Consider the following 26,240-nt stretch of genomic DNA (forward strand, 5'->3'; position numbering starts at 1 on the left):
CAGATCTGGTGTCTGGGAGAGGCCAGGCAGCTCTTTGGGGCCTCTTTCACAAGGGCACAAATCCCATTCCTGAGGGCTCCCCGCAACGACTTCATCACTTCCCAAGACCCCACATCCTGATACCCTCACCTTGGGAGTTAGGTTCAACCTATGCATTTGGGGGGACACTCTCAGTCTCTAGCAGTTGGGTAGACCCAAGATTGCCCTCAGGAGCTCCTTTGGGAGGCGCTCTCTATTGGGTCCAGTGCCAAGAAAAAATATCTGACTTGTATTTTGTAGAGGCTATGTTATTTAAAAAATACATCTTTAGGTTGGGCACAGTGGCTCAAGCCTATAATCCCAGCACTTTGGGAGGCTGAGGCAGGTGGATCACCTGAGGCTGGGAGTTCAAGACCAGCCTGGCCAACATGGCAAAACCTCATCTCTACTAAAAAATACAAAAATCAGCTGGGTGTGGTGGCATACGCCTGTATTCCCAGCTACTCGGGAGGCTGAGGGAGGAGAATCCCTTGAACCTGGGGGAGTGGAGGTTGCAGTGAGCCGAGATCGCGCCAGTGTACTCCAGCCTGGGTGACAGAGCAAGACTCCGTCTCAAAAAAAAGAAAAACTTTAAACATGAGAGAGCCTCTCAGCTTGACAGCACTCCTGCGGTCACAAACACAGACGCGGCCAGGAAAAAGAACGAGATCATGTCCTTTGTAGCAACATGGATGCAGCTGGAGGCCACTGTCCTGAGTGAATCGATACAGGAGCTAAAAACCAAATACCACATGCTCTCAGTTACAAGTGGGAGCTAAACATCGGCGCCCATGGACATAAAGACCACATGCTCTCAGTTACAAGTGGGAGCTAAACATCAGTGCCCATGGACATAAAGACCGCAACAGTAAACACTGGGACCACCAGAGAGGAGAGGGAGGGAGCGGGGAAGGGCTGAGAAACCAACTGCCGGAGACTGTGCTCAGTACTTGGGTGCGGGATCATTCGCACCCCAAACCTCAGCATCACACAGTATACCCAGGAAACAGACCTGCACCTGCATCCCTGAATTAAAAATAAAAGTTGGAAAAGAAAAAAATAGGCTGGGTGTGGTGGCTCACGCCTGTAATCCCAGAACTTTGGGAGGCCGAGGCGGGCGGATCACCTAAGGTCAGGAGTTTGAGACCAGCCTGGCCAACGTGGCAAAACCCCATATCTACTAAAAATACAAAAATTAGCCCAGAAGGGTGGCCGATGCCTGTAATCCCAGCTACTTGGGAGGCTGAGGCAGGAGAATTGCTTGAGCCCAGGAGGCGGAGGTTGCAGTGAGCCAAGATCACTCAACTGCCCTCCAGCCTGGGCAACACAGCAAGACTCTGTCTCAAAAAAAAAAAAAAAAGAAAGAAAGAAAAAGAAAACAAATACATAAATAGTCAGAATAAATAGCTCTACGAGTTAAAGGTGGTCCCTGTATCAAGAATGAGACATGCAGATGGAGAGCCTGCTGAAGGGAATGCTGTTTTCCATTAAAGATCTTATTATTTTGCTTTAAAAAATTGTTTGCATCATTAGATAGAAAATAAAGTTTAATTGAAAAAAAATAAGATTTCTTTTTTTTTTTTTTTTTTTTTGAGACGGAGTCTCACTCTGTCGCCCAGGCTGGAGTGCAGTGGCGCAATCTCGGCTCACTGCAAGCTCCGCCTCCCGGGTTCACGCCATTCTCCTGCCTCAGCCTCCCGAGTAGCTGGGACTACAGGCGCCCGCTACCACGCCCGGCTAATTTTTTGTATTTTTAGTAGAGACGGGGTTTCACCGTGTTAGCCAGGATGGTCTCGATCTCCTGACCTCGTGATCCGCCCGCCTCGGCCTCCCAAAGTGCTGGGATTACAGGCGTGAGCCACTGCGCCCGGCCAAAAATAAGATTTCTATAAGGAAAACACTAACATAGGGCCGGGCGTGGTGGCTCACGCCTGTAATCCCAGCACTTTGGGAGGCCAAGACGGGTGGATCATCTGAGGTCAGGAGTTCGAGACCAGCCTGGCAGACATGATGAAACCTTGTCTCTACTAAAAATACAAAAATTAGCCAGGCATGGTGGCACATGCTTGTAATTCCGGCTACTCGGGAGGCTGAGGCAGGAGAATCGCCTGAACCTGGGAGGCGGAGGTTGCAGTGAGCCGAGATCGTGGCACTGCACTCCAGCCTGGGCAACAGAGACCCTGTATCAAAAAAAAAAAAGAAAGAAAGAAAGAAAAAACAAACATAAAAACGAATTTGAGGCCAGGTGCAGTGGCTCACGCCTGTAATCCCAGCACTTTGGAAGGCTGAAGCAGGTGGATCACCTAAGGTCAGGAGTTCGAGACCAGCCTGGCCAACGCGGCGAAACCCCATCTCTACTAAAAATACAAAAATTAGCCCAGTGTGGTGGCGCACGCCTGTAATCCCAAGCTGCTCAGGATGCTGAGTCAGAAGAATCTCTTGAACCCAGGAGGCAGAAGTTGCAGTGAACCGAGATGGCGCTACTGCACTCCAGCTTGGGCAACAGAGCAAGACTCTGACTCAAAAAAAAAAAAAAAGAATTGTTTGCATCATTAGATAAAAAATAAAGCTTAATTGAAAAACAGTATGATTTCTATCATATAAAAGCAAACATAGAAAATGAGTCGTATGGCAAACCACAGCCTTGCTCCCGACATGCCTCACGAGCCCCACATACCCACAGAGGCCAGGAGCAGCCAGACTCACTGGCTTTACAGTTTGGTTTTGTTTGTTTTAACTTTTTTGCAGAGAACGGGGTCTCCCTATGTTGCCCAGGCTGGTCTCGAACTCCTGGGCTCAAGCAATCCTCCCGCCTTGGCCTCGCAAAGTGCTGGGATTATAGACATAAGCCCCGTGCCTGACCGGCTTTATAGTCTTTTTTTTTTTTTTTTAGACGGAGTCTCACTCTCTCACCCAGGCTGGAGTGCAGTGGCGCAATCTAGGCTCACTGCAAGCTCCACCTCCCGGGTTCACACATTCTCCTGCCTCAGCCTCCCAAGTAGCTGGGACTACAGGCGCCCACGACCACGCCTAACTTTTTGTTAAATTAGCACACCATGCTAATTTTTTGTATTTTTTTTTTTTAGTAGAGACGGGGTTTCACCGTGTTAGCCAGGATGGTCTCGAACTCCTGACCTCGTGATCCGCCCACCTCGGCCTGCCAAAGTGCTGGAATTACAGGCGTGAGCCACCGTGCCTGGCCGACTTTACAGTCTTAAACGGGTTGTTGTGCTCCCTTTTTCTTGGGTGTGGGGGTTTGCACACCTTCAGTTGAATTCGTGCAAGTTAGAAGAGATTCCACCATAGTGAAAAAGTGGTGACTCTGCCTAAATGTCCATTAACTGAGAACACAGCTGGCTGAAGACAGCCACAGAATAGTCATATATTGGAGTAAAATGCAGTCACAGGCTGGGCGCAGTGGGTCACACCTGTACTCTCTGCACTTTGGGAGGCCGAGATGCCAGGAGTTCAAGACAGGCTGGGCAGCAGAGTGAGCCCTGTCTGATATAGCTTGGATATTGGTCCCTGCCCAAATCTCATGTTGGAATGTGATCCCTGGTGCTGGAGGTGGGACCTGATGGGAGGTGGAGGTCATGGGGGCGACTCCCTCAAGAATGGCTGGGGCCATCCCCTTGGCGACAACTGAGCTCCCTGCTCTGAGTTCACAGGAGAACTGGGTGTGTAGAAAGAAGTGTGTGGCACCCCCACCCCTCACTCTCTTGCTCCTGCTTTCGCCCTGTTGCGGCGCCTGCTCCCTGCTCGCCTCCCACCATGAGTGCAAGCTTCCCAAGGCCTCCCCAGAAGCTGATGCCAGAGCCAAGCTTCCTGTGCAGCCTGCAGAACCGTGAGCCAATTAAAGCTCTTTTCTTTATAAATAACCCAGTCTCAGGTATTTCTTTATAGCAATATGAGAACAGTCTAATACACTGTCTCTACAAAGAAAATTACAGAATTAGCTGGGCGTGGTGGAGCATGCCTGTAATACTAGCATCTTGGGAGGCCAAAGCAGGAGGATCACTTGAGCCCAGGAAGTTGAGGCTGCAGTGAGCCCTGATGGCACCACTGCACTCCAGCCCAGGTGACAGAGCAGACCCTGTCTCAAAAAAGTAAAATAAAATTAAACGTATTAGCATGTGAATATCTCTACTTTCTTTTGCTGTTTATTTTTCTTTTTTCAGCAGGTGAGTTGGTGCACACCCTATAGCCGATTCCAGCTCTGTGGTGCCGTCCTGCTGTTATGTGATTATTTACAGGAGAGTTCACTTGGTTCACATCAGGGGTCACTCATGATGGGCCCTTCTCTGGGTCTGTCAAATGCTGATCTCATGTGCAGACCATCACAGTGTCCTTTTCTGGCCCTAAAGCCCGCTGTGCTTCTCATATCCATTTCTTTCCCCCTTGACCATCACAGTGTCACACAAAGTCGTTTTCTGGCCCTAAAGCCCACTGTGCTTCTCCTATCCTTTCCTTTCCCCCTTGTCCTAACCTTCTGACAACGCCTGACCATTTTTTTTTTTTTTTGGAGAGAGGGTCTGCTCTGACTCCTAGACTGGAGTGCAGAGGCATGATCTTGGCTCACTGAAACCTCTGCCTCCTGGACTCAAGCAATCCTCCTGCCTTAGCCTTTCTCAAATAGCTAGGTCTACGCTACAGGGGTGTGCCACCACACACGGTTAATTTTTGGTTTTTTTTTTTTTTTTTGAGATGGGGCCCCACTATATTGTCCAACCTGGTCTTGAACTCCTGGGCTCAAACATCCACCTGCCTCGGCCTCCCAAAGTGCTGGGATGACAGGCGTGAGCCACCGCGCCTGCTGGGATGACAGGCATGAGCCACCACGCCCAGCCTCCTGACCTTTTAATTATCTCCATAGTTTTACCTTTTCCAGGATGTCACTTGGTTGGAGTCACACAGTAGGCAGGCTCTTCAGATCAGTGTCTTTCACTTGGTAATGTGCACCTAACGTTTCCTCACTATCGCTTCATGGCTTGATGGCTCACTCTTTTTCATTGCTGTATAATATTCCATTGCAAATGTACACTACAGTTTGTCTATTTATTCACCTACTGAGAGGCACCTTGGTGGCTTCCAGTTTTTGACAATTACTAAAGCTGCTATAAACATTGGTGTGCAGGGTTTTGTGTAGACATAAGTTTTTAACCCTTTGGGTAAAGATCAAGGAGTGCAACTGCTGAATTATATGGTAAGATGTTTAGTTTCTTTTTTCTTTCTTTCTTTCTTTTTTTTTTTTTTTTTAATGAGACGGAATTTCACTCGTGCAGTGGCATGATCTCTGCTCATTGCAACCTCCGCCTCCTGGGTTCAAGCGATTCTCCAGCCTCAGCCTCCCGAGTAGCTGGGATTACAGGTGCCTGCCACCATGCCCGGCTAATTTTTGTATTTTTAGTAGAGATGGGGTTTTACCATGTTGGCCAGGCTGGTCTCAAACTCCTGACCTCAGGTGATCCGCCCCCACCTCGGCCTCTCAAAGTGCTGGGATTACAGGCGTGAGCCACCATGCCCGGCCAAGATGTTTAGTTTCTAAGAAACCACCGAAGTGCCTTCCAAAGTGGCTACACCATTACAGCGTTCCCACCAGCAGTGGAGGAGAGTGCCATGTCCCGCCAGCACCCGGTGTTGTCAGTGTTCTGGATTTCAGCCATTGTAAGCAGTGCTTAGCGATGTTTCATTGTTGTTTGAATTTGTACTTTTCTCATGGCATGACGTTCAGAACTTTCCATATGTGTATTTGCCATTTGTATATCTTCTTTGGTGAGGTGTCTAGATCTTTTGCCTATTTTTTTGGTTAGGTTGTTCCCTTATTGTTGAGTTTTAAGAATTCTTTCGCCAGTTGTAGTGGCTCACACCTGTAATCTGAGCACTTTGGGAGGCCGAGGCAGGCAGATCACTTGAGCTCAGGAGTTTGAGACCAGCTTGGGCGACATGGTGAGACCTCTTCTCTACAAAATAAAAAAAGAGTACAAAAATTAGCCCGGCATGGTGACACACGCCTGTAGTACCCGCTACTCAGGAGGCTAAGGTGGGAGGATCACTTTAGCCCAGGGGACAGAGGTTGCAGTGAGCTGATGTGTGCTACTGCACTCCAGCCTGGGTGGTAGAGCAAGACCCTATTGAAAAAAAAAAAAAAGAAAAAAGGCTGGGCGCAGTGGCTCATGCCTGTAATCCCAGCACTTTGGGAGGCTGAGGTGGGCGGATTACTTGAGGTCAGGAGTTCGAGACCAGCCAGGCCAACATGATAAAACCCCATCTCTACTAAAAATACAAAAATTAGCCGGGTGTGGTGGCAGGCGCCTGTAATCCCAGCTACTCGGGAGGCCGAGGCAGGAGAATCACTTGAACCTGGGAAGTGGAGGTGTCAGTGGGCCAAGATCACGCCACTGCACTCCAGCCTGGGCAACAGCAAGACGAAAGAGAAAGAGAGAAAGGGAGAAACAGAGGAGAGAAAACAAAGGAAGGAAGGGAAAGAAAGAAAAGAGAGAAAGAAAGAGAGAGAGAGAGAAAGAAAGAAAGAAAGAGGAAAGAAAGAAAGAAATCCTTGTATATTTAGGACTCAAATCCTTTGTTGATGTTTTGTAAGATTTAAAGATTCCTTTGGTAGTGGGACGCAATACAGTGACACTCAGCTAGAGGAGAGGCAGAAGCCTGTGTATTGATGTTTTATAAGATCTAAAGATTCTTTTGGTGGTGGGACGCAATACAGTGACACTCAGCTAGAGGACAGGCAGAAGCCTGTGTGACTTACAGCTCCAACAAGAGGCCGCCGCCAGGCAGGGTCACACGGGGGATTGTGCCTGGGACGTCAGTGGACTGGACACAGCCCAGGAGAGAATCTGCAAGCTGAGGACATGTCCATAGACTTCCCCAACTGAAATGCAAGGAGAAAAAAGAGTAAAAATAACTGAACAGAATATCCTAGAACTACGGGACAATTATAGAAGGCAATTTACACACTCATAATGGCAATACCAGAAGAGGAGAGGGAGAAAGGGATAGAAGAAATATTTGAAGTAATAATGGCTTCTCATTTTTCAAAATTGGTGTCAGACACCAAACCACAGATCTAGGAAGCTTAGAGAACACTAAGTACAACAAATGCCAAAAAATAGGAACTTTGGCATGTCGTATTCAAACTGCAGGAAACCAGAGACAGAATATCTTGAAAGATGTCAGAGGGAAAGTACCTTCCTATAGAGGAACAAGAATACGGATCACACTGGACTTCCATCAAAAATCATGTGATCTGGGTACTGGAAGCTACATGCAAAAAAAAAATTCATGCTCATGCCTGTAATCCCAGCACTTTGGGAGGCCGAGGTGGGCGGATCACGAGGTCAGGAGATTGAGACCATCCTGGCTAACACGGTGAAACCCCGTCTCTACTGAAAATACAAAAACATTAGCCAGGCGTGGCAGTGGGTGCCTATCGTCTCAGCTACTCGGGAGGCTGAGGCAGGAGAATGACATCAACCCGGGAGGCGGAGCTTGCAGTGAGCCGCGATCTCGCCACTGCACTCCAGCCTGGGGGACAGAGCGAGACTCCGTCTCAAAAAAACAAAACAAGCAAACAAAAAAATTCATCCAAGCAAGAAGAGAGTGGAGTAACATTTAATGTGTTGAAAAAAACCCATCAACCTAGAATTCTGTATCCGGCACAATTATCCTTCAAAAACGACAGAGAAGGCCGGGCGCGGTGGCTCATGCCTGTAATCCTAGCCCTTTGGGAGGCTGAGGCAGGCGGATCACCTGAGGTCAGGAGGTCGAGACCAGCCTGGCCAACATGGAGAAACCTCATCTCTACTAAATACAAAAAATTACCTGGGTATGGTGGCGGGCTCCTGTAGTCCTGGCTACTAAGGAGGCTGAGGCAGGAGAATCACTTGAACCCGGGAGGTGGAGGTTGCAGTGAGCCAAGATCATACCACTGCACTCCAGCCTGGGTAACAGAGCAAGACTCTGTCTCAAAAAAAAAATAAAAAAAATAAATAAATAAAAAAAAGAGAAAGAGAGAGAAATAAAATTTTCTTCAACAAACAAAAACTCAGGGAATTTTCTGTCAGTAGACCAACCTTGCAAGAAATGTTAAAAGGAGCTCTCCTTGGGTTGTGACCCTTAGAAACACTTCTTTTCTTAGTCTTTTCTCCCCTAGCCCCTTACCTGAGACAGAAAGAAAGGTCAGAGGTGGCTTGAGGAAGCAGCAGACGGAAGGAGCCGTGCATGCTCACTTGCCTGCAAAATGTCACAGAGCCCCTGGCTCTGACCGTGCGGCTCTCCAGACAGATGCTTTGAAGACACAACAGGATAGAGCACATGGTGCCCATGTCTCTTGCCTGAGTCACTACATTCTTTAAAACCTAGGCCGGGCACAGTGGCTCACGCCTGTAATCCCAGCATTTTGGGAGGCCAAGGCAGGCAGATCACGAGGTCAGGAGATGGAGACCATCCTGGCTAACACGGTGAAACCCCGTCTCTACTAAAAATACAAAAAATATTAGGCGTGTGTAGTGGCGTGCGCCTGTAGTCCCAGCTACTCGGGAGACTGAGGCAGGAGAATGGCGTAGACCCAGAAGGCAGAGCTTGCAGTGAGCTGAGATCGCACCACTGGCACTCCAGCCTGGGCGACAGAGACTCGGTCTCAAAAAACAAAACAAAACAAAAACCCAAAAGAAGAGGCACCTGAGCCGCTTGCTTGAGCCTGCTCCCACTCTGAAATGTCTTCAGTAAATCTGTGCTTTCCTTGCTTCTCCTGTTGCTTTCTCTTTCATGGCTTGGCTCTTTTGTTACTTTGTGCATTTTGTTAAAGCATCCCCAGCTAACTAAGACACCGCTCAGGGTCGGGCACAGTGGCTCACACCTGTAATCCCAGCACTTTGAGAGGCCGAGGCGGGTGGGTCACCTGAGGTCGGGAGTTCAAGACCAGTCTGACCAACACGGAGACCCCACTCTACCAAAAATACAAAAAAAAAATTAGCTGGGTGTGGTGGCACATGCCTGTAATCCCGGCTACTCAGAAGGTTGAGGCAGGAGAATCACTTGAACCCGGGAGGCAGGTGAGCCGAGATCACGCCATTGCACTCCAGCCTCTGCCCAACAAGAGCGAAACTCCGTCTCAAAAAAAAAAAAGAAAGAAAGAAAGAAAGAAAAAAAAAAAGAGACACCACTCAAACTTCTGGCCGAACACAAATCCTGAATGACTTTTAACATCCTTTATGGTAATTAAGGAACCCTGTGGTGCTGGGAGGCAGTTGCTGAAACAACCTCTGGGCATGGTCTCCTGGCAAGGGCATTTCATTTGCCGCCAGGGTGTGGACGGACATTTATTTACACAGTCATACCTGAGACAGAGTAGGGACGGGGCTGGCTCGGTTAACCCCCCACTAGAGCATTCTCTCATGCCTTCCACGGATCACACACCCCACACCACTACCTGGCTTGACACCAAACTCGCTAACCCTGAGACTTTGGTCATACAAGGAAAACAGCCGTTTATAGTGCTCTTCTGTGCTCTTGTAATATTTAACCAGGCCTTTTACTTAAAGAATTTCAGGAACTGGCCTTAAAAGATCCAGAATATCAACCAAGGTTGTAGAATGTCCCCACCTTGGAAAGGAATGCTGAGCAACAGATTTACAGCCTCGCTGCCCCAGCCAGCCAGCCAGCTGGCCCATGACTCAAAATAACCGTCGCAACCAGAAGTGCTGATCAGCCTGTCCTAGTCCTCGGAGGCCTTCCCCAGCCCAGCCTGCACACCCTACCCTGATATCAGTTTCCACCCTTTGCCTGACAAAAAGTCCTAACCAGCTCCTTTCCAGGACTCAGTCAGGGACTCTCTCTCCCTTGGGCCGCCTCCCTTATGCCTGGACATAAGCTCCAGTGAAGCCTTGTCTGGGAAAACTCTTTTGGCCCCATGTCAATTTCCATTGCATTGAGAGCCCAAGAACTCATGGTTGGTAACATATCCATTCCTGTGTCCAAATGGAAAGCCTTCTATTTTGTTTTGTATTGTATTTTATTTTATTTTTTGAGACAGGGTCTTGCCCTGTTGCCCAGGCTGGAGTGCAATGGCACAATTATGGCTCACTGCAGCCTCAATCTTCTGGGCTCAAGTGATTCTCCTGCATCAGCCTCCCAAGTAGCTGGATCCATAGGCATGTGCCACCACGCCTGGCTAATTTTTTTTTTTTTTTTTTTAGCAGAGATGGGGTCTCACTATATTGCCCAGGCTGGTCTTAAATTCCTGGGCTCAAGTGGTCCTCCTGCCTCAGCCACCCAAAGTTCTAGGATTGCAGCCATGAACTACTACCACTGGCTGAAAGCAAGCTTTTTTTTTTTTTTTTGAGATGGAGTCTCACCCTGTTGCCCCAGGCTTGAGTGCAATGGCACCATCTCAGCTCACTGCAACCTCTGCCTCCCCAGTTCAACCAATTCTCCTGCCTCAGCCTCCCAAGTAGCTGGGATTACAGGCACGTGCCACCACACACAGCTAATTTTTTGTATCTTTAGTAGAGATGGGGTTTCACCATGTTGGCCAGGCTGGTCTCGAACTCCTGACCTCGTGCTCTGCACATCTCAGCCTCCCAAAGTGCTGGGATTATAGGCATGAGCCACCGTGCCAGGCAAAAGCAAGCTTTTAAAAAAAGTATTGATAACATGACGTGTGGTCACCATAACCATGGTCATGTAAAACAAAAATAAAATTCTGAGGCTCCCCAACCATCTGAATGGACTTCCTCCTCAGCCAGGGAACTCTGAAAATTTAACCTGAGAGACTGGTTCAGGCCATGATGGGAAGTGGGGATGGGATGTGCCTTATTCTACCTCTCCAGCATTAACATCAATGCAGACTTCAAGTCTGATAAGAAACATTTGACAACCCATTCTCTCTAAAGCCTGCTACCTGAAGGCTTTCTTTGAAAGTAAGAGCTTCAGTCTCTACAATCGTTGATCTTAACACAGACATTCCTTTCTATTGATCCCAGGTCTTTTTTTTTTTTTTTTTTTGAGGCGGAGTCTCGCTCTGTCACCCAGGCTGGAGTGCAGTGGCGTGATCTCCGCTCACTGCAAGCTCCGCCTCCCGGGTTCACCATTCTCCTGCCTCAGCCTCCCAAGTAGCTGAGACTACAGGCTCCCGCTACCACGCCCAGCTAATTTTTTGTATTTTTAGTAGAGATGGGGTTTCACCGTGTTAGCCAGGATGGTCTGGATCTCCTGACCTCTTGATTCACCCACCTCAGCCTCCCAAAGTGCTGGGATTACAGGTGTGAGCCACCGCGCCCGGCCAGTCCCAGGTCTTTTTAAATAAACTCAACCAATTGTCAACCAGAAATATATATATATATATTTTTTGAGAGGGAGTCTCACTCTGGCGCCCAGGCTGGAGTGCAGTGGCGCGATCTCGGCTCACTGCAAGATCCGCCTCGTGGTTCACGCCATTCTCCTGCCTCAGCCTCCGAGTAGCTGGGACTACAGGCGCCAGGCTAATTTTTTTGTATTTTTAGTAGAGATGGGGTTTCACAATGTTAGTCAGGATGGTCTCGATCTCCTGACCTCGTGATCCGCCCATCTCGGCCTCCCAAAGTGCTGGGATTACGGGCATGAGCCACCGTGTCTACTCTGTCAACCAGAAAATTTTTAAATCTACTTATAAGCTGGAAATCCCCCCAACCCCCTTCAAGTTGTCTCACATTTCTGGACAAAACCAATGTATTTTTTTTTTTTTGAGACAGAGTCTCGCTCTGTCACCCAGGCTGGAGTGCAGCTGCGCGATCTTGGCTCACTGCAATCTCCTCCTCCTGGGTTCAAGTGATTCTCCTACCTCAGCCTCCTGAGTAGCTGGGACTACAGGTGCCCGCCATCATGCCTGGCTAATTTTTATATTTTTAGCAGAGACAGGGTTTCACCATATTGGCCAGGCTGGTCTTGAACTCCTGACCTTGTGATCCTCCTGCCTTGGCCTCCCAAAGTGCTGGGATTACAGGCATGAGCCACCATACCTGGCAAAACCAATTTTTTTTTTTTTTTGAGATGGAGTCTCGCTCTGTCGCCCAGGCTGGAGTCCAGTAGCGTGATCTCAACTCACTGCAATGTCTGCCTCCTGGGTTCAAGTGATACTCCTGCCTTAGCCTCCTGAGTTGTCGGGATTACAAGCACGCACCACCATGCCCAGCTAATTTTTGTATTTTTAGTAGAGACAGGGTTTTGCCACGTTGTCCAGGCTGGTCTTGAACTCCCAACCTCAGGTGATTCGCCCACCTTGGCCTCCCAAAGTGCTGGGATTACAAGTGTAAGCCACCGTGCCCAGCCCAAAACCAGTGTATTTCTTAAATGTATTTGATTGAAGTTTCATGTTTCCCTAAAATGTCTAAAACCAAGCTGCACCCTGACCACCTTGGGCACATGTTCTCAGGACCTCCTGAGGCCTGTGTTGATACGGACAGGAGACAGGGAAATACTGGGTAGAAGAGGGCAGTTCCCTGGGAAAGCCCCCGCCCTCAAGCCTGGATACCCACGGCCCTAAATGGGAACAGGCATTCCTGTTTTTGCACCCAAAAGTTGCCTTTTGGTCGCCATGTCCCCCGTCCTGTACCCATATAAACCTCAAATCCCTGTCTCCATGAGGAGACAAACAGAAGAGCAGAAGGATGGCAGAATGGTGGGGCAGAGAGAAGGAGTGTCTGAACACCAAGAGGAGTTCAGCTGGGGGACGGTCAGAGAGGAGATCAGCTGCTGGACGGCCAAACTCCAAGGGAAGATCATCTTCCCACTCCATCCCCTCTCAGCTCCCCATCCATCCCACTGAGAGCCACCTCCACCACTCGATAAAACCCCTGCATTCATCCTTCAAGTCTGTGTGCGACTTGGTTCTTCCTGGATGCTGGACGAGGACCTGGGTACCAAGAGGGCACTGGCTGGTTAAGATTTAAGCCATCTGCAGATGGCAAGGCTAAAGAGTGCACTGTAACACATGCCCGCTTGGGCTTCGGGAGTCGCAGACACCCACCCCTGGATGCTGCTGTGGGGCTGGAGCCCAGGGGCACTCATCCCCGCTCCTGCACCTGCCCGTCTCTGTGCTCCCCCTCCTGTAAGGGGTTTGAACATGCATGGCATCTCAACAGACAAGTCACACCCCTGTTGCACATCCTGCAAGAGGGGTCAGGGAACTCTCCCATTTCAGTGTCATGGGCCATAGTCACTGATAATTGGCTTAGAATAAATTTCTTTCAATATTTTACAGATTTTGACTCTTTTTGTTGACATTTTCCAAGGTTCACTGTCCTTTGAGGGCACACTGTGTTGCCACCATAACTCAGCTGGTCATGCCTCGAATGCTCTGGTGGAAGACCAGCTTGGTGTCAGTTCTCTCAGGTCCTCTCTTTTCTTTCTCAGTGAATGACTTTCTGGACACCATCTCCAGGACCCCATCCACTTGCCTCCCCAGGTGGAACCCAGCTCTGGGTCTCTCCAACCACCTGTTCCCTAGGGGAGCCTCCCTGGCCACCACCCAGCTGAGGGCCACCCCTCCAGGGCTCTCTCCCTGGAAAGGCTGACCTAGGGGTACAGGCTGGGGTGGCAGCCCACCCAATCGAAGCGAGGCATCCCATTCGTCTCCTGGACTGGGCATCTTTTCAGTAGACTCGTAGTGTCTAGAAGGTCTTTACTATCTGAGTCATCAAGGAAAAAGCTTTGCTCTTGGACTGATAATTAGTGGCAACTGACACGTGCTCATAAAAACACCAAATTAGCTCATCTACCCACACAGTGCCTTTCACCCTTGGGTGGTCTCAGAAGCACCTGCAGAGCTAAAAAGGAGCTCAGCGCCAGGCTCAGTGAGGTAGGACAGGGCTGGGCCTAGGTGTGTGTATCCAGTTCCCTGGGTGACTCTAAAATGACCAGTGTGAGAACCACAGGCACTGGCCATCTGCACAACAGCTGGGAACGGGCAACCAGATCTTTGAAAAGCCCAAGAAACCACAGGCAAAAATGTACTCACCACAATGACATTTTTAGAGTTTTGATCAGAGCCCTCTGTCGAGAAGGAGGGTCCTGGAGCCCACGGGCCTGGAGGCTGGTCAGCTCTCTTCCATGCCTCCCCTGCTCTTTCCTCTTAGTGCTTGGGACCAAAGGTGTGATAGGATGGGGGGGGGGGTGGGGGCTGGGGATGGGGAAGGGACCATGGATGATGGATCAAAGTGTGGAAGGACGAAATCCACTGCAGAGAGAGAGAGATTCATCAGGCGCTCCTAAGAGCCAAGGGCGAGAGACTCACAGAGTAGGATGAGCAAAGGGTAGTAAGGGCAGTTGTTGGTGCTGCCTTTGTAGGTTCCTGGGGCTCTCACCCAGCACTGCTTGTCACCAACTCTGTAACCTCTGACTTCTCCTTAGTTTGTTAACTTCACAATCTATAAGTTTGGGAAAGGACAGGAGAATTTATATCTTACAAAGGGTTACAGCCTTTAAGGTGATGAGACGGGAGAGTTCCCTGGAGCCTTTTGCTGGACTTGTGATAGGCGTGTGGCTTGCTTACCTGGCACCACGCTCTAACTCCTTGTGGGAGGGGAAGCACGCAGGCGAGTGGGTGCGAGGGCCAGGACAAGCGCTTTTGGACTCCAGCCTCGTGGTAGCATCTAGGGGTGTGTTACAATTAATTCTCTTTATTTTATTTTATTGTTTTTTTGAGACGGAGTCTCTCACTGTCACCCGGGCTGGAGGGCAATGGCGTGATCTTGGCTCACTGCAACCTCCGCCTCCTGGGTTCATGCAATTCTCCTGCCTCAGCCTCCCAAGTAGCTGGGATTACAGGCGCACACCACCACACCCAGCTAAATTTTTGTATTTTTAGTAGAGATGGGGTTTCACTATGTTGGCCAGACTGGTCTTGAACTCCTGACCTCTTGATCCGCTCACCTCAGCCTCCCAAAGTGCTGGGATTATAGGCGTGAGCCACCGCGCCCGGCCAGTGTTAGCTATTATTAATGGACAATTATGACTAATTATGAAGTACTTTCTTTTAAAAACCTAGATCTCTAAGTAATGTCTTCCTCCCTCAGTCCTCAGCACCCGCCTGGTCGGGCATTGGGTCTCACCAAGCTACAGAGCCCTAGGTGCGCTGCGTTAGGTCACCAAGACTTTAGTCTGGTGATACTGACCCCAGGGCCCCAAATCACCATGTCTGCAAGTCTGGAACCCAAAGGCCTCCGTTCCCCGGGGTGGTGCAGGGAAGCCGCAAGGAGTGCGTCAGCTGTGGAGAGCGTAGGGGTGGGAAGTGAAGGCTGTGGGGTCCCCTAGGGGGTCAGGTTCGTCCTCGAAGGCAGGCCCTCCACAGGAAGACCTGGTTGGGGTGGGATCGGACACGCGGCCCAGACCCGGGCACCTGTGGATGGACGGCCGGGCATGTGGCCATCGGCTGGGGGCCTCTGCAGGCCGCGCCACCAGAGTGGGTACTCAGGGTCCGCAAGGGTCTGGGGCGCCCCCAGAGAAGCCCGCCGCCCCAGGCCGGTGCGGAGTTGACTGGGTCCCACCGGCCCTGTGTCTGTCAGCTCCCGCGCGGCCCCTGGGAAGGGACGCGGATCGGATGCGGGCTCCAGGCCCTGCAGGCAGTTGAGAGCGCGGTTCCCTTGGGTATCCGGGGTCCGGGGTCACTTTCGCGCCTCCGCACTATTCCCACGCCCGCGCGCACTCTCGTGGCCATCCGCGTTGCGAGAGTGTCGCGCCCGGAGGTCAGGGGCGTGGAGCCCGGGCCCCCGAGTCTCCCCTGCGTGCGGCGGGGCGCGGGGCGCGGGGCGCGGGGCGCGGGGCGCGGGGCGCAGGGCTGAGGCGGAGCACGCTGGTTGAATGAATGAATGAACGAACGAACTAATGAGCGGCGCTGCAGAGCCCTCTCCAGGCGGAATGAAAGTGCAAACCCAGCGTTTCGGGCGGCAGAGTGGCGGGGGCCACCTGGCGCGGCGGCGCGGCCAGGGTCCGGTTTCGCTTCCTCCCAGCCCGGGGGCGGGGCCTGCGTGGCTGTCCCCGCCCCGGTCCGCCCCCGGCCAGCCCCCGGCGCCGCGCGGAACTCGCGGGTTCGGAGCCGCCCGCTGAGGTCAGAAGGAGGCGTCTGCGCTGATCGGGGCCGCCGCGCGCCAGAGCCGGAGTCGCAGCCGAGGGGAGCCGGGGCCGGAGCCCGAGCCCGAGCCAAACCGGAGCCCGAGCGAGCGGCGGAGACCGTGCCCCCGCCTCGGCCCCGCGCCGCCGCGGCCAGGCCCGGCATGGAGGAGGAGTGCCGGGTGCTCTCCATACAGAGCCACGTCATCCGCGGCTACGTGGGCAACCGGGCGGCCACGTTCCCGCTGCAGGTACGCATCCGCCCGCAGCCCGGGCTTACGTAACCCGAGCCCGTGACCTTGGCGGGGCTGCCCGAGACGAGCCTCAGTTCCCCGAGGGAGGCTCGGGAGCTGCGGGCAGAGCCTGGCGCGAGCGCCCTGGAGGCAGGCGCGGGATGAGCCTCCCGCTCTGCTTGGCTTGCGGGGGCGGAAGCGGAGGGCTGAGCGCTCTGCGGGCCCCTGCGGTTGGGACGGGTCCGGCGTCGGGGTGCGCGGGTAGGAGGGAGCCCTGTGCACCAGCTATGACGCAGCCGCTCGTCCTCGCCCCTTCCCGCCGACCGGGCCAACTGCCGCGGGGGCGGGCGGGCGGGCGGTGCGGCTCCCGGAGGCGAGGAAATGTCGCAGAGCCCCGAGGAGTCCCGGAGCAGTCACGCGAGCCGGGACCTTGCCCCGCTGGAACGCAGAAGCGGCCGTGGAGCTCGAGACGCTCGCGCGCTCACCTCCTGGGCCCCTGTGGGTGGGGAAGTCAGGAAGAAGACGCCGAGTGAGGTCACGGTGCCCACGAGGGTGGATTCCCCTCGGCCTGACCACGCCAGGAGGTGGCCGAAGGGAAGAGGGTGGGGCAGGGGCTGCTCTGCACCCTCTAGCAGAGCGGCATCCCTGCAGGTGTTTGCTCTGACGAGGAGAAGCCCCAGAGAGCAGTTCGGGACTGTGCGGATTGGCTTTAGGGAGCCACCTTTTAAAACGCGTTAGCCCACGGCCTCCTGGTTGCAGCTAAGTGGCCCGTGGAGGGGTAGGAGAGGCCTGGGTGCAGTGGCGTGGGTGTCACGCAGGGCCGAGGCAGAACCAGGACGACGGGCACTTCCTGGCCTTGCCGAGTCAGCAGGAAGGCTGGGGGTGCCCTGCCGGGTCGTGCTCTCCTGTGCTGCCCACCTGCGGCCTGGTCACTGGGGACGGGAGCAGGTATGCCTGGTCCCTGTGCTGGGCCCCACGGGATGTAAAGAAGGGCCACCTGGGCACGGCGGGGCCTGCGGTGCGGGCTGGCCTGGGAGGAGGACAGGAAGAGGGGAGCAGAGCTTCAGTGGAATTTGAGGGCTGACCTAGGCGTGCCCCCGGGAGGACCAAGCTGAGCAGAGTTGAGCGTGGAAAGGCAGGGGGTTCGAGTCCGAAGTAAGTGGAGGTCCTGTTGGGAAGGATGCGGTGCTTCACAGGTGGTCTCACTTGAGACCCTGTTCCATCCAGCTGCGGGCAGACCCTGCCTGGGACAGTCAGGGTGCACCGGTTCTGTGGCCCCGGCTCTTAAGCACTGCTCTGGACCACTCCTAGCTTGAGGGGGTTGGGGGAGGTCACCACAGGCTGGCGGATTGCTTGGGCAGAGTCAGAGGTAGGATTGGGCTTGGGAAGAAAGGTGCAGGGTGCCTGAAGCAGGGGCAGCCAGGGAGTGTGGAACCAGGGGGCTCTGAGGACAGCGTCCACTCTCTTGGCAGAAGTGTGCAGGTCCTGCTGTGTCTGTCCCGTCCCTCCTCCCATCCACCTCCTACTTCATTGGGCAAACTGTTTCCTTCTTTGGATCACTCGGGATCCCCCAGCAATGTCCTTTGTTCTCGAACTCCCAGTGACTCAAGGGAGGGGTGTCCTCTGATTGCTCACCTCAGGTGGAGCCTCGAAAGGATGGCGCTGCTGTTCCTACCTGGGGTCTCCCCAGTGCACGGCATCCTTACCTGTGGGCTCCACAGGGTTCCATGCAGGCATTTTGCTCCCATACCCCAATGTCCAAGCCCGGCTGGACAAGGAGAAGCAATGTGATGACCGAGGGGCTGAGATGGCTGGAGACCCAGCGAGCCTGGACCAGCCTTAGTGGGCACAGGAGGGACTGGGGGACAGAGCCTGGAAGTGGCCTTGGGGCCAGTGTTTGCCGCTTCTAGCTGCAGTTCCAAGGGGACGTGTCCCCAAAGTCTAGAGCTGCTCTTGCAAGAGTTTGTTCTTGATTTTGATCATCACCATGTGGCTTAGGACTCCAAAGCCTTGTTCACATAGCTGAATGTGAGGAAAGAAAACTTAGAAACTGGCAGAACATAGCCTCTGGCTGGGCCCCAGAGATTTGCCTCAAGGCTACTTGGAATGAGACTGGAGAATGCCTCAGGGGTGTGGCATGTAGCAGGGCGGCTGGAGAGGCGCCTTATGGGGACTGACCCAGGTGTCTGGGGGTCCCACCTCAAAGCAGGTGTCTCCACATCTTGGAATTCCAGCTGAGGGACCTGGCCCTGGTTTCTGAGCCTGCCGGAGTCTCACCTGCAAACTAGGCACAATACCTGTTTGCAAGATAGCACCAGGGCTCCTTGTGCCCTTCATGCCAGGCTCAGGGTACACCTATTGCCAGGGAGCTCCCACTGATTCCTTGTGAGTGTAGCACAGATTTGTTGCGACTGGACCATCTGCACGTCTGGGCTTCAGAGCTGTTCTCCCCAGCTGTTTTCTGCCAGGTCCTCTCAGAGGCAGCCACCCTCCCTGGGCAGAGCAAAACCTTGAGCCTGTGTTTGGATTTTGTTTCTGGGCCTAAGCCTAAGGTACATATTAGTGGTGGGGAACTAAAGGAGGGAACATGTTGGCATGACCAGTACTGGCAGGAGGTGCAGTGTGTCAGGCAGCATGATTGGGGTTTGCAGATAGAACGCAGAGGGCAAGGGCAGGCTTGAGGTTTGGGGGTGCATGGAGGAGAGGAGCTGGGGGGCTGCCCAAGTCAAGCACAGACCTGCCCAAGACAGGCCATGGGATGCACCCTGGGGTGGGGCACTTCCCCGCTGCTCTGGCTTGGATTCTAGACAGGAAGGAGTGGAGGGAACGAGTGGCTGCGGCCATCTGCCCTTCCACATTGCTAGGACTGTTTCCTCTTGGGTGTAGGAAACCTCAGGTTCTTCCAGGGCTGGGAGGTTTGGCTCTTTGGAGCCCCAGGTGTGTATGTGTGGAAAGCCTTCCCGGCTATCAGTTCAGCAACTCACATGTTTCTGTAGGCCTCACTGCATGGGGGAGATCCTGGGGCCCTCAGGGCAGCCTCCCAACCCCTTTTGCTCTATTGCTTCCGTAACCCTAAGGTACACAGCTGTAGGGTTATGTATGAGTTTGCTGGATTGAAAATACCATATGCAGCCTTAGGGTCATGTAGGAGTTTGCCCGGACTGCCAAAACAAAGTACCACAAACCAGGTGGCTCATTGTAACAGAAATTCACCTCTCATAGTCTGGGGGCCAGAAGTCTGAGACCAGGGTGTGGGCAGGGCCATGCTCCCTCCATACAAGGGTCCTTCCCGGCCTCTTCCAGCTCTCGGTGGCCCCAGGCTTCTGGGGCTCACGGCCGAATCACTCCAGTCTCTGTCTCTGTCCTCACGTGGCCTCCGCCCAGTGTACTCTCTTAAAAGTCCACTTGACATGGGATTCAGGCCCACCTGGATAATCTGGCATGATCTCATCTTGGAATCTTACATCTGCAAAGATACTTTTTCTTTCTTTCTGTTTTTATGAGACGGAGTCTTGCTGTGTTGCCCAGGCAGAAGTGCAGTGGCGTGATCTCGGCTCACTGCAAGCTCTGCCTCCCGGGTTCATGCCATTCTCCTGCCTTAGCCTCCTGAGTAGCTGGGACTACAGGCACCTGTCACCACACCCGGCTAATTTTTTTGTATTTTTAGTAGAGACGGGGTTTCACCGTGTTAGCCAGGATGGTCTCAATCTCCTGACCTCGGGATCCGCCCACCTCAGCCTCCCAAAGTACTGGGATTACAGGCATGGGGCCACCACGCCTGGCCTTCTTTTTCTTTTTCTTTCTTTTTTTTTTTTTGAGACGAGGGTCTCACTCTGTCGCTCAGGCTGAAGTACAATGGAGCGATCTAGGCTCACTGCAACCTCCCCCTTCCAGGTACAAGCAATTCTCCTGCCTCAGCCTCCTGAGTAGCTGGGATTACAAGTGTGCACCACCACACCTGACTAATTTTTCTGTATTTCTGTTTAGTAGAGATGGGGTTTCACTATGTTGGCCGGGCTGGTCTTGAGCTCCTGACCTCAGGTGATCTGCCTGCCTCGGCCTCCCAAAGTGCTGGGATTACAGGCGTGAGCCACCGTGCCCGGCCCAAAGATCCTTTTTCCAAATAGAGTCCCCTTCACAGGTTTCAGTTAAACATATCCTTCGAGGGTCCAGCATTCAATCTGGAAGGAGCCTTCAGAGAAATTTGAAAGTGGCATAAACCAAGGGGTGAATTAAAGGCCCAGAAGTTGATGACGTCAAGCCGTCCTTTTTGGAAGTGAGGGGAGCAGCACAGCTGTGAGGCTCCAAACTGGGCTGTGCAGAGATTGTCCCAAGCACGTCTGAGGCCAGTAGCTGCCCTGTGGGGAGAGGCAAGCCTGTCCTGTCACTGTGCATCCCGTCCAGATGGACAGGTAGTAGACTCCCGCTGGCTGGGTGACTCCCGCTGGCTGGGTGACATCCGTGTCCTTCATCCGTCAGCCTCTGGAGCCGCCGAGGCTGGGTGCCAGGCACTGCCGCCTGGGACACATGTGACCTCCGTGCTGCAGGAGCACAGTGCAGGTGCGCTTTCACAGGGCCGCTCCTAGGGAGGAAGTCGTGGACATCAGACATTCCATGATTGGATTCCATGGCTTTGAGAATCTCACTTGGGGCCTTAGCTCGAGACCCATTTAAATACCACATCGCAGAGACCAGAAGGCAAGACCATGGGACTCCTGCAGCCCCCACCAGAAGACCCTGTGAGGTGGCTGGCTCCATTTGGGGCCTGCAGGCAGCCGCATTCTTTCATTCTCCTGGTCCGTCGGTGCGGAGCAGACCTGAGACAGCCGAGGGGGCTTGGCGGAGGTTGTATTTCTCTGTCCAGGGGCCTCAATGCCATGCCCGTTAGGCAAGTGGACTGTGACTCAAGCGCCCCACAGGAAGAGGCAGGGGGCTCCCCGCCCTGGAACCCTGGATGTCAGCACCTGACTCCTACCTGCTGTGACGTTGGCAAAAGTAGCTGTGGCAGAGGCCAAGGGTCCCACCTGCTTACTGGGCCCCGCTTCTCCGGACAGGAGCAGAAGCTGCAGAGCTTTGGGACCTCAGCACTTGAGCAGCATGTGGATGCGAGCAGCGAGTAACCCCGGGCTCCCAGAGACGCGTGACGGGGTCCCTAGGGGGTTGCTTGAGGGCCCTCAAGTCAGGAGCTGATTTCTATCCTCGAATATTTAAGCATCCCCGAGCCCAGGTGCGGTGGCTCACACCTATAATCCCAGTACTTTAGGAGGCCGAGGTGGGTGGATCACTTGAGCCTGGGAGTTTGGGACCACCGTGGGCAACATAGCAAGACTCCAGCTCTACAAGAAAAAAAAAAAAAAGCTGGCTATGTGACACATCTGTAGTCCCACCTACCTGGGAAGCTGAAGTGGGAGGATCACCTGATCCCAGGAGGTGGAGGATGCAGTGACCTGTGATGGTGCCACTGCACTCCAGCCTGGGTGACAGAGTGAGACCCTGTCTCAAAAAAAAAAAAAGTAAAAAATAAACATGTATGGGAATACAATGTATTTTTAACCAGAAAGTTGACAGAGAATACCGATGCACTAGGTAGACCCTGTTTTTAAAAAAAAAAAAAAATCCCCTGCTCTGCAAAGTGGCCTCTTCTTCAGAGATGTGGCATCACTGGAGGGTTCTCTTGGGGAAATGGTTAAAACACCTGGTGTTGGCTGGGTGCAGTGGCTCATGCCTGTAATCCCAGCACTTTGGGAGGCTGAGGCAGGCACATCACAAGATCAGGAGATCGAGACCAGTCTGGCTAACACGGTAAAACCCCGTCTCTACTAAAATTACAAAAAATTAGCCAGGCGTGGTGGTGGGCGACTGTAGTCTCAGCTGCTTGGGAGGCTGAGGCAGGAGAATGGTGTGAACCCAGGAGGCGGAGCTTGCAGTGAGCCGAGATCGCGCCACTGCACTCCAGCATGGGGGACAGAGCAAGACTCTCGTCTCAAAACAAAACAAAACACCTGGTGTTTTGAAAAATCTTTACATTTTTTCTTAGAATTCCTAGGATAGAAAGAGTCTTCTTTGTCTTCAGAACTGCACTGTAAGATCCTGGAAGAATACCACCCTGCCTTTTAAAAGACATCATTTTTGTCTGAACATTTTTCAAGGTGACATGCATTTGCAAACAGTACAAAAAAGCCAGCGCTGGGCCAGGCACGGTGGCTCACGCCTATAATCCCAGCACTTTGGGAGGCTGAGGTGGGTGGATCACCTGAGGTCAGGAGTTCAAGACCAGCCTGGCCAACATGGTGAAGCTCCATCTCTACTAAAAATACAAAAAATTAGCCGGGCGTGGTGGCACACTACTGTAATCCCAGCTACTCAGGAGGGTGAGGAAGGAGATTGCTTAAACCCAGGAAGTGGAGGTTGCAGTGAGCCAAGATTGCACCACTGCACTCCAGCCCCCGCAACAGAGCAAGACTCAGGCTCAAAACAAAAAAAAAAGAAAAGGAAAGGAAAAAGAGCCAGTGCTGAAAAGTGTGCCTCCTTCCTTCCTCCGGTGGCCCGCACTAACTTCCTTAGAGGTGATGCTGATGCTGCATGTTGGAGACGCTTCTGAGTGTCCTCGGAACGTTCCCACGTGCTCTCCAGGCCACGCTGGGCAGCTGGCTTTCCTCCCGTCTAGCTGGGATTCTCTCTCTCTCTCTCTCTCTGGCCTCTGCCAGTCCCTGGGTCTGAGCCAGAATGTGTCCCAATCCAGGAAACAGGTGTTGTTTCTGGTATTTCTTCTTTTTCTTTCATCTTTCTCCAAGAAGGAACAAAATTGGCTAGTTTTTTGCTTTTCTGACTCCCTTAGTTTGGGACTGAGGTTTCTGTTATTCTTGTTTGGCTGTCATGGAGAAAAACAAGAACTTATTGGTCCCGTTTTCCTTTTTTTCTTTTTCTTTTTTTTTTTTTTTTTTTTGAGACGGAGTCTCACTCTGTCACCCAGGCTGGAGTGCAGTGGCGTGATCTCGGCTCACTGCAGCCTCCTCCTCCTCCCAGGTTCACGCCATTCTCCTGCCTCAGCCTCCCAAGTAGCTGGGACTACAGGCGCCCGCCACCACACCAGGCAAATTTTTTTGTATTTTTAGTAGAGACGGGGTTTCACCATGTTAGCCAGGATGGTCTCGATATCCTGACCTCGGGATCTGCCCGCCTCGGCCTCCCAAAGTGCTGGGATTACTGGCTGAGCCACCGCGCCCGGCCAATTTTTGTATTTTGGTAGAGACGGGGTTTCACCATGTTGGCCAGGCTGGTCTTGAACTCCTGACCTCAGGCAATCCACCCACCTCAGCCTCCCAAAGTGTTGGGATTACAGGCATGAGCCACTGCGCCCAGCCTATTGGTCCCATTTTCTGATCTATTTTTCCCTCTTGCCTCTGGCTGTAGCCCACATCGGTGCATGTGTGTGTGTGTATGTGGGTGTGCATGTGTGTACGTGGTGTGTTTGTGTACACTGTGTGTATGTGGGTGTGCATGTGTGTACATGGTGTGCGTGTGTACATGGTGTATGTGGGTGTGCATGTGTGTACATGGTGTGCCTGTGTACATGGTGTGTGTATGTGGGTGTGCATGTGTGTACATGGTGTGCATGTGTACATGGTGTGTGTGTGTATGTGGGTGTGCTTGTGTGTACATGGCATGCATGTGTGCATGTGGGATGCATGTGTGTATGGGGCATGTGTGCATGGCGTGTATGCACATGTCTGGGCATGTATGCGTGTGTCATGGGCATGCATGTGTGTGTATGCGGTGTGTTGCTCTGCAGGCCCCAGTGTTGGCCGGCCCCCCCGTCTTTCCTGTAAGTGACTTCCTTCCTAGGAGGCTTGGTGTGACTGGCATTCTCTGGAAAGGGAGGGGCGGATCCGCAGAACGGGCAGCTTCGGGGACACAGGGGCTGCTGATTGGCATTGTGGCTTGTTGGCCTTGGTGTCTGCGGGTGCACACCCACACAGAGCTTTTGAAATGGAATCATGCGTGCCCAGTTCACAGAGTGAGTGACGCTGAGGAATAAGAACAGAGGGAACTTCTCAAGGAGAAAGGAAGAAAGGAGTTGTCAAAGATGGGCTGAGCAAAAAACCGTGCGATCAGCCGAGGAGGGGCCGGCAGCGCCTCCCTTCCTGCCCACAGAGCAGCCGCCTTGTGCCCGTCTATTCCCCGGCTCTGCATGGGGCCTCTGTTTTAAAGGGTTCTGTGGCCAAGACAAGCCTGCCAGCCCCTGTCCCTGTCCTTGGCCACTCCTCCGGCAGCTTTCCCCATTCCTGAAGCAGGTGGCTAGCCTGCTTAGCCTCTTGTCCCATCTCCTTACCTGTGACAGTCACCAAGCCTCTGGGAATGTGGTCACCCTAGGACAGCTAAACGAGGAAGCTGTGCAGTGCACACAGGTTTGGCTGACCCCAAGGGCCAGTTGCTGTGTGTGGGAGCGAGTTCCAAGGGGTGGGAGGGAGCCAGCACTAGGTGGAGCTCTGCCAGCCGGGGCACAGGGAGGAACAGCATCCAGGAGGAGGGTGCAGCGGGTGTGAGGCCCTGTGGAGCAGACTCTGGAGCTAGAATAAGGTGGCATTTTTGCTGCACGCTGTGGGGGTGGACGGGGCCCGAGGTCACACCAGGGAGCCCATATTGGGTCAGGAATGCTGCTTTGGCAATCCCTGGACTCAGCCCCCAGCTGTCTGGCCATCTGGGCACTTCTGAGCCAGCCATGACCTCTGCCTTCCCTTAGCACTTTGCAGTGAGCCCAGCACCTGGCAGCCCCTGCCCAGCTAGTGCACGGTCCCTCTGCCCCTGCCCAGCTAGTGCACGGTCCCTCTACCCCTGCCCAGCTAGTGCATGGTCCCTCTGCGGCACTGTGAGCCTGGAAGTAGGGAGCTGGGTGTCCGTGTGCTCTGAGCAGGGCTGGGGGCCCAGGCGATGGACCCTGGAGCTATGAAGGCTGAGGCAGGGGTGGGTCAGGGATGAGGGGAGACTGCTCTGGGGGGCTCGGGGCCATTTCCACCAGAAATTCCCCCTGGGAGTTTGTAGGACAAAGGACATGGTTGATGTGGATCGTAGGGCTGACCAGTGGCAGACGGTGGGAGGGACATGGGGTGCTTGTGCCCCAGGTTGATCAGGGTGAAGCAGTCACATGATCTCTCCTGTCCTCTTTCCTCATTCTGGTTTCCTAAAGTGATCAGAGGTCTCTCTGCAAAATAAGCTAAAGGGAGGGTTCTGCTGGGTGGGTGGCTTCGGCTTCTGTGCAGCGCTCACCCTGCTCTCCCCTGGAACGCCTGGAACTAGGGTGGTCAGGCTGGGGTGGAGGAGCTGCGCTGGAATGTTCCAGAGCTTCCCCCACTCCTGCCGTTCTGAGTCACCCTGCCTCCCCGGAGGAGGAGGAGGATCAGCTGAGCCGCCGCGCTCACGTGGTGTCTCGCTGTCTGCCTCACTGTGAGCAGAGTGGGATGCTGCCGATAAGGCGCGCACGTGGGCCCTGGGAGGAGCCCGAGGCAGCCACTCCCGCACGTGGGCAGGAGGAGGGCTGCTCACACCACCGGCCGAGGGAGGAGGACTGCGGGCTGCGCCTGGGCAGGGGATGAGCTTGTGTCGCGGGCGGCAGGGAGAAGGGAGTCGGAGAGCTCCTCGGCCTTGGTTCTGGCCTTGGTCCTGCCGCCGCTGCTCCTGCGGTCCAGCCGCATGACTAATGAGGTTGAAAGCGCTTCCGCTGTGGCCCCCGCAGGAAGTTCCCGGGAGGAAGGTGGAACCCTTTCTAAGCCATCCCACTGGCCTGGACTCTGCTGGGATTATTTTGACCCCCCAGGGCAGAGTGTAGCCATCTGACTGGCTTTCTCTCCCGGCAGGAGACGGGGCGCACGCCTGCAGGTGGGGGAGCCCCAA

The 26,240-nt window shown here is 53.4% G+C and overlaps 1 protein-coding gene across 2 annotated transcripts in view; it reads left to right on the top strand.

Moving 5' to 3' along the window:
* The first annotated feature begins 16,053 nt into the window (after positions 1-16,053).
* The window catches only part of PDXK (pyridoxal kinase), a 44,007-nt gene continuing 33,820 nt past the window's right edge, over positions 16,054-26,240 (top strand). Inside the window, exon 1 of one of the 2 annotated variants that reach the window (XM_008977566.5) lies at positions 16,054-16,367. In XM_008977566.5, the coding sequence (XP_008975814.3) occupies positions 16,281-16,367 (87 nt within the window). In that variant the 5' untranslated portion in view covers positions 16,054-16,280. The remainder of the gene's footprint in view (positions 16,368-26,240) is intronic. The other variant, XM_034947968.3, reaches the window with a different exon arrangement.

The sequence above is a fragment of the Pan paniscus genome, chromosome 22 (genome assembly GCF_029289425.2).
Source record: "Pan paniscus chromosome 22, NHGRI_mPanPan1-v2.0_pri, whole genome shotgun sequence".
NCBI classification, from domain to species: Eukaryota; Metazoa; Chordata; class Mammalia; order Primates; family Hominidae; genus Pan; species Pan paniscus.